Source organism: Carassius carassius, chromosome 7 (assembly GCF_963082965.1).
Source record: "Carassius carassius chromosome 7, fCarCar2.1, whole genome shotgun sequence".
NCBI classification, from domain to species: domain Eukaryota; kingdom Metazoa; phylum Chordata; class Actinopteri; order Cypriniformes; family Cyprinidae; genus Carassius; species Carassius carassius.
In genome coordinates this window covers 35,147,971-35,156,618 of record NC_081761.1, presented here as the reverse complement: position 1 = coordinate 35,156,618, position 8,648 = coordinate 35,147,971, and the positions used below count along the sequence as shown (strand labels likewise).

General features: G+C 38.1%; 1 protein-coding gene across 2 annotated transcripts; it reads right to left on the bottom strand.

Moving 5' to 3' along the window:
* Positions 1-2,240: 2,240 nt before the first annotated feature.
* On the bottom strand, positions 2,241-7,573 carry LOC132144050 (somatostatin receptor type 5-like). Of its 2 annotated transcripts, none has more exons than XM_059554775.1 (2): positions 6,159-7,573; positions 2,241-3,175 (listed from the first exon to the last, which is right to left on the bottom strand). In XM_059554775.1, the coding sequence occupies exons 1-2, from the start codon at positions 7,275-7,277 to the stop codon at positions 3,092-3,094; spliced, it is 1,203 nt and encodes a 400-aa protein (XP_059410758.1). In that variant the 5' UTR covers positions 7,278-7,573; the 3' UTR covers positions 2,241-3,091. The 2 variants fall into 2 exon arrangements, with proteins under 2 accessions (XP_059410758.1, XP_059410757.1); XM_059554774.1 differs by having other exon boundaries at positions 2,241-2,954; positions 6,159-7,571.
* Positions 7,574-8,648: the final 1,075 nt, after the last annotated feature.

Sequence of the window (8,648 nt, the reverse complement as noted above, 5' to 3'; positions counted from 1 at the left end):
TGGTGATTGATTTCATAAGTAATAATGGCATCAGCTATTCAAGCGCACTCTTAATGTCAGCAATATGCCATTAATATAGATTTCTAATATTAAGTATAAACGAGTGCAATACATGATCTAAAGGGTCTCTTTCAGGAAACTGTGTATTTAAATACCTCCAATTAAATCTTTTTTTTTTATAAACATTTTCTTACACAGGTTCCTGATAAGGATCGCGAAACAAATGAATAATAAAAAGTGAGTAATCATTATAAAGTAACATTAATACCAGCAACACTGCAGAACACGACATTTGCTCAGCATCTCTTCAGCACAGAGTGATTTGTTAATGCGTCATTCACAGTTCCTAACAAGTCTAGAATCAAACAAGTCTTTGGGTTTAATAGAAGAATCTTAAGCTTGCTGACTGACATGAACAGGCCTTAAATATGCCTGCTGAATTATGAGTGTCTTCCAAGTTAATATCAGAGGCACATTTAGCATTAACAAAGCAATGCACATTCTTTATAGCTTTTATGAACAGCTAACTACACATGCCGACACGCAGAACACTTAAACACTGTCGCACTAGGAAGATCTTTGTAGCTAAGGAATTGAAGCCATTTCTAGAAACTTCCACCAATGGTACAGAAGGGTGACTGCGACCACACTGGATGGGTTCATCCATCCCACACCAATTTTTCTCTTTTGTTTTTCGGCAAATGAGACCATTTGTACATCAAAGATCAATAGAAATGACTTTAGAAAGGCGATGATAATGTTTGTTGGTGTGGTTTCCATTACACTTTACAATATCATTACACAAGTGACAAAAAGCGTTCTTAAATATAAACCATATGAATACATTACACTTAACAACGAAGCATATGAACGGAAATAACCCTCACCAGTAAACGACAAGGGAAGAAGCCGAGCAACAAAGAAAGCAAACAACAGGTTGTGTCTCTAAGGCCTCCACTGATGCCTCGCTTTTTCAAACGTCTGATCTGGGACAAGAAAAGGCACTTTGCTACATTTGTCAGAGAGCAGAGGACAGTTTAAACATGTCAATACGGATCAGGAAACACTATCTTGACCCTCATACTCGACAACCATTGAACACCACACCCTAAAGTACTTTAAAATCCCAGTTTCCACAGATTCCCAACCCCTCTGACATGTCAAAAAGTTCAGTTGGCTGGGATCCTGACGTCCAGAAGCAATCTTTCACTTCTGGTTATACCTGTCAGTGCAAATCCCCAGATGAAGAAAGGGAAGTTTCTGCCCAGTGTGTCGAGGGTCAACGGCTGTGCTCTGTCCATTCACTTCATACGTCCACCCATAACCCTGTTGAGTCGCTGACCTCTGGAAAAATATATCTAAAAAACAACTGGTTTGCATTGCAGATGTTCTTGTCAATTAAAAACTTTGACCTACATACTGCAACCAAATTTGGCTCTGCAGTTCTAGCATTGGAAAGGAGTACAACAGAATCATTTACTGTGTTTTACACATCTCTATCTGAAAACTTTTAGTATCAGTAATATAAATTAAAAAATGTATGCAGTTAGCAGACACCTTTATCCAAAGTGACTTACAGTGCATTCAGTCTAACATTTATTCCCTAATGTGTTCCCTTGGAATCGAACCCATTGCTAACGCAATGCTCTACCACTTTTTAAAAAATTTCTATATAGTTAAGTTAATATGTTATTAACTTTAAGTTTTGCTTCTGTTAAGTTATATATAAGTACTTCAACTCAAACTAAATGAAAATTAGAAATTTTCCCATTGCAATAACATTAAGTTATTTCAAGAAAACAAGATTTTTACGGTTTTACTTTTAGTTATCACTGATAACCGATTTGGTTTTATCTTGTAGTTGGAATATTGTTTGATCTGTTTAAAAGGGAATATTAATAATAACTGGGTGCTGGTCGTATTAGAATGAGTTTCCAAGTATTACATCAAACTTCTTGGAGTTGTGCTGCACTTTTTGATTGCTGAACTCCTGAAGGAAAACAACATAATTAGTCTGAGGTTGTGAAGGACACTGGGATACACAGAGTTTTTCGCAATCAGCTGTAGCAGGTACATTTAATACATATTCTTTGTGTGGGTGTTTCTTTTGTACACTTCACATTAATCATTTGATTGTAGGGGAGAAAGAGAAAAGGTTACTTTGTGTTTAATGCAGGAAAATTGATCTAATGTTTTAAAGCCTGTGTGTTTGTGTGTGTGAAAAGCAATATTCCAACATTCATCATCTCCTTCAGTCCCCTTCACTTGCATCTGAAGTCCTGTCTCTCTTCTAAATCCCTCTTCTGTTTCTTTTTCATCCTTTCTTAAAACTCTTTAAAAGTTGGGCCCAAAAGTCTGAGACCACGTTGAAAATCTGGGATTCAAAATGTAATCTAATCCAGAAAGTAAATTTGGATTCAAACATTTTTCAAAACAAATAAATGTAAAATGACATTTATAAGATTTCAGACCCTCCATTATTCCTTTTTAAGTCATGCTGGAGAAAGTCAATGATTATGCACATAATCATAAAACAGAAACTTTAAAAGGGATTTTATTAAATTCTAAAAACACGAAACAGATTTTCACTGGTGGCCTCAGACTCAAGGTTTTTAATAGTGTTTTACAAATTCACAAATAGTAATTCTTAACTGCTTAAATATTATAAAGCATTTAAATTCAACACAGAATTTTCCAGACGGCTTTAAAATTCCTGACATTTCCAGGTTTCCGTGTGCATGAAGACCCTGTGTTTCCAGAACACACTGGACCCTCCACCCAAAACAAAGTATCCTGGCATTGTTCGAATGGGCCCTCACGACCCCCTGGGGTCACAGGTCATGGCTGGAGCTGGGCGTAGAGACAGCGGGCACCGGGTGGAGGCTGAGCTCTGCTGCGTGGGAGGGCGGAGTCACTGGCACATTCAGGGGCGTGGCTTGAGGCTCAGGCCACACCTTCCACAAAAAGTCAGAAGAAGAGACAGGCGGACAGACAGACAAATTGAAGGGATGAACAGAGAGACGATAAGACAAGAGAGCACAGGAAAGGAGACGAAATAAAGATGGAAAGGACAGACAGAGAGAAACAGCGTTTAGAGAGTGGACTGGCCAATGATCTGGGGTCTTGCAGGCTGAGGCTTCTCAGATGCGCTCATGCAAGACTCTAACTGCAGATCCTGCAGAAACACAGAACAGGACAGACAGTGGCACCTCTGCACTGCTGTGTGTGGGTCAAAGATGCTGTTCTGAAGTTTAGAAAAATAATGATGCAATAATGAAAATCCTGCCATTAGTTATTTCAGACCCAGTTTTTTCAGCATCTCTCTATTTGTGTTCCACTGAGAAAACAGCAGCATACAGGTTTTGGAACAACATTGTGGTGAGTGAACAATGACGGAATTACATTTTTAGGTGAACTGTCCCTTTAAATTGCATTCGTAAGAATAATAGCCTAACAAGCACAACATTCTGTCCTTCTGTTTCCCAACATTTTCAGCCATTTTCATATCTTTTTTTCTTTCTTCCTGTTCCTTCTTTCTTCCTGTTGAAAAACATGTTTCTTTCTGGTGCACAATGTGGTTCTAATTCAGCCTCTGAGATTCCCTGCTGGTAGCCTACTCCTCAAAACTGAGAGAGAGAGACTATTTAACTATAAATCTGGAATGATACTGGAGATGGTGCTCGGAAGCGGGATCTGTGAACCTCAATTAAAACTGGCCTGCATTTCCACAGACTTCAGAGAGAAAATATTACATATATAACTATTTAATATTCATATATGTGTGTGTGTGTGTGTGTGTGTGTGTGTGTGTGTGTGTGCAGTATTATTATATTTAATATATTTAATGTATTCAAATAATATTGTATTAAATAAAATATTTTTTTTTCACACTAACAAGGAAAATGAGCAAAGTAGCTGTGTAGTGTAACAAAAATTGGCACAAGCTGTCCATTAGCTGAATCTATGTAATGCTTCTAGTGTGTATTTTTTTAATAATGAGAGTGATCTACTTTTTGTTTTGTGCCAGAGTAATTTGGTCTGAAAACTTGTGGTGATGATTGGTTCTCGGTTCAAGACCAGCAGGTTTAAAGAACCATTTCTAGGCATTTTATTTATTTATTTATTTTGCTCTGTAAACATGCAGAATGGAGCCAAATTGGCCTCCAGTTCCAGCAGTGCTACACTGCCGGTGAAAAGGGCTAAAAGAGAGAGAGCGAATGTGTGTTTTGTGTCTCCAGCAATCAGACTGAGTATCAGTCAAAGCAGGGAAAGCCAGTCTGCCACAGAGAGACATTAAAGCTGATATCAACTCTGCGGATGCAGTATTGCCTTAAAGAGACTGGCTTTTCCCCTTGATCCTACATCAGATGTTATAATATCCATCAAAGACAAGGAATTCTTCAGTCATACAGACCTGATTCAGTCTCTAGAGCCACATGGCTCTGATTTCCCCACTGAATGAACTATGGCATCGTCTGATCTCACTCCCGGAAGGACACTCTTATAATACACTCACATTTCTACACACACACACACATACATACATATACTCCCTTATGGTCCAGTTGGTCAGGCTGAACCATAAAACAGAGAAATACATTTCATCATCTCTTGTACTAGGGCTAAACAATATGATCAAATAAAACTGGTGAAAATGGGTATGTAATGTATTCATAACAAAAACTGATTTAAAATTAATCACTGGTGTAAGATTTTGGTCATACTATCGCTCAGCTCTTTTTTTTCTTTCTTTTTTCTTTTTCTTTCACTCACGTACACACACAGATGCTAATATACATGGACACTGGGAAAGTTTATTGGGAACATATGAGTTGTGTTTGTCCCTGAGGGCACTAAGGGGGTTAGGACTGATGGACAGGAAGACACAAACACAATCTTTCTCTCTCTCACTCAATTTGCTGCTTAGTAAATCAATTTCACTGAGATTGTCTCTTTGGGGCAGCTGTATCAAACGTAAAATTCTCAGCATGTGTGTAATCTACAGAGAGTTCAACTGGCCCTAACTGTAACCTTTGTTTTTCTTCTTCTAGAAAACAGTTTAGAGGAATAGTTTAACAAAAAGTAACATTTCTGTCAACATTTACTCAACCTCATGTTGCCCCAACCCTTCAGTGGAACATAAAACATAAGGTAGATAGACTTTTGAATGTAGATCATATGACTTAAAGAATTAAAGTCTTCTGAATCGTTCTGGTTGTCCTTTTTGTTCATATGCATTGATTGCTGGAAGAGAGCATGATGTGAAAACTCTGCTAAACATCTTTTTTTTTCCACAAAAGAAAGTCAATTAGGTCATATTAGCATGAGTTACTGAATTAACTAACAATAAGCAAATCTATAAGGATTATAAGGTTCTGTCTGACATTTTTGTCAAAACTGAGTAATTCCCATATTGCTATTCTGTGACAATTTATTTACATTATGTGATGTTTTTATTAAAAAAAAAATATTTTAAAAAAAGGTTCTATCTACACATTCAAGTGGAATGCAAAAACTTTGAAGCTCAATATCTCAAAACTACTCAGAAACATGTGTTTATGGAAGCATTCTTCTTCAGAGTGGTGAATACAAATGCTGTTTTGCTTGTCAAGTACTGAACACGTAATACACATGTGCATGACATCACCATTTTTCACAAATTTGCATTTTTTTTAATTTACGCAAAACTATTTTGTACTTTGAAACCCATATTCAGAAGTTTACAGAAACACACAATGCTGTTGTCGTATAAATGAACTACAAAAACGCATAAAAAGTTTGCGGTATTTAGTTAAAAATGTTGTCACATAAATGTCCCCAAGACAAAAATATGACGCTTTAGCGATATAAACTAGGACTGGCAACATTAATGCATCAAAATAATGTATAATAAAGAAAACACCCGTAACCCTTGTAGGCAGAAATTTCTATTTTAAAAGAAACGTAAAGTTCTGTGCATGCATCCCATTTAAAGCTTATCAAGTTTGAAGTGTAGTTTGAGCAAGCCGACAATGCATAAATGGTATGTTTAATTTCACGTTAAGTTTGAATTGGAATTGGACACAATTAAAATTTGTCTCTTTTTGTCTATTAACAGCCCCAAAATAAACATTCAACACATGTAAAATATGTGAAATGTGCTTTCAGAGTGACTGTACCTGGCTGCCCTGTGCGTGTCCATTAAAGTCATTGTTCCGAGGTGCCAGGGAGGTATCTTGGGTCGTCGTTTTCTCCGTCCGTGGCACACTGGGATCGCCATCCTCCACGCCGTTTGTCTTGCGCACACACAGCACCTTCCGGAAACTCTGCTTGAAGTTGTCAGACAAGAACCCATAGAGTAGCGGATTGGCACAGCTGTTTGCATACGACAGGATAACGGCAAAAAAATACACCCCGGCCATCACGCTGTTCTCCGGGAGTATGAAGAATAGGTTTACGATGTTGATGATGTAGAACGGCAGCCAGCAGAGGACGAACACCACCACGATCACCACCACCATGCGGGTCACCTTTCGCTCGGAGCGTCTGCGCTTCGTAAATCCCGCCCGCGCACCAGACGACTTCACCTTGACTACGATGAGCAGGTAACACATGCAGATGACCAGCAGGGGGCCGAAGAATCCGAGCGTGGCTGTGTAAAGTATGAATGCCGTCGACCAAATGTCTCGTGGTTCCGGCCAACTCATGTTGCATGAGTTAAACGTGTCCTGAACATCAGAGAATATCACCACGGGGAGAACAACGATGAAGGAAAACGCCCACACCGCTGCGCTAACTGCTTTAGCTACTCGTGGTCGGCGCCACTTAGTGGAGCGGATAGGATGCACCACTGCTAAATAGCGATCAATACTCATCACTGTCAAACAGAAGATGCTTGTGAATTGATTTAACGAGTCTGCCGTCATAACGACACGACACAGGAATGAGCCAAACGGCCAGTAGGAAAGTACGTTTTGCGTCGTAAGGAATGGAAGGCCCAAAATATACAGCTCATCGGCCACGGCCAAGTTTAAAATGTAGATGTTTGTAACAGTTTTCATCTTAGCATAACGCAAAACTACGTAGATAGCCAGAGTGTTGCCAGTGAGTCCAACGATGAACACAGTGAATGATATGACCGCAGTAATCATCGTGCTGCTACCTTGAAACGGCATGCTTTGATCGGACACATTGCCAGTGTAATTCCCAACTGGACTTCCTGAAAATCCCATTCCAAAAGTGGAGTTATAATCCCCTGGGATTGTCCCCACCAACCCAGATTGGTTTAATGACTCCATTCTTGATCTGGAATGGACAGAAAGATAAAAAAGGGTCAGCAATTAGTGTAGAGGTAAGATGAGTGCCCGAGAGAATATAACGCAGCAATGAATCCATAACAGCTCAGTGGAAAGGTACATATTTCTCTGTTTGTGTTTGTCAGAGGGAGAGAATATGGCTTATAATATGTTCATTTAATGTGCTTGAGATGGTTTGTTTTACAGTGAGAGATCAGAGAGTCCGAATCAGTGCAGATGATCACACCTCAGCTATAAAGATCAGAGCCAAAACCCACACAAGGAGACTGAAGTGACACAACGCACACATGCATATCTCTCTGTCGCTTTCTGTCTCCTGTTTTATGTCTCTCATCAGTGTTGCATAGTGGCACAGCACATTCATGCAATAAAATGATTTAACTATATTAAAAAGCACGGTTTAAAAAACACTATAGCCTACTTGACATCTACTGAACCAAATAAGTTTTTTTCAAGCTTTTGAACTAAAGAGGTAAAACACAGTTAACTATGGCAACAAATGCAATAGAAAAATGCATTTTTTTTGTTTTATATATATATATTAGTCCAGTGATTAATCTTCACAATGCATTTTTCTATCAATCTGAGCACAGCTGACCCAAAACAGACTGTCAGATCATAATCTAAGAGAGAACTCATTTGATTTCAGTTAACCTAAAAATAAATTTTATGTTAATGTAAATATAGGTTATGTAAATTCTCACCCCTAAACCATATAATAGTTTTCAACACAATAAAATTACAATGATATGCAATTAAATAATTAATCTATATGCTAACCATAAGTTTGAACTGTGTTCTCAAGAAAAGAGGCAAAGTTGGGGCAGCTTGTCACATATGTATACATTTATACTGTTTTTTTATTTAAATTATTTTTGGGCCATTACAGTGTTTTGATATTTACGGACTTCACTGCTGCTTTCATGCAATTCACAGCATTTACCCGCAGAAATACCGCACTGGAGCTGAAGGAGCGTTGAGGGTCTCGACTTATTTACTGAAAAACAAGCATTTTCTTTCAAACTATCTGCTCTCATCTTGATGAAATCAGCTTGAAGTCGTCAAAGACAGTGATAAGAACGATGTGTCCCGGTCTTTCTTGATTGGTTGCATTATTTAGAGACATTATTTATTATGTTTGTTTAGAAATTAACACTTTGTTAAAATGCGTAAAAACTAAAATGCATATGATGCTATTCATCTGGGATGACATTAAAACTTAATACCTTTAAACAAACCACATGCATTATTGGGGAATTCTAAAGATTTTTTTTAAATCTTATTTTGCGCAACGTCCCATACGATCAGCGTATCAACGAAACCCAGTCCTGAAGCAATTAAAAAATACCCTTA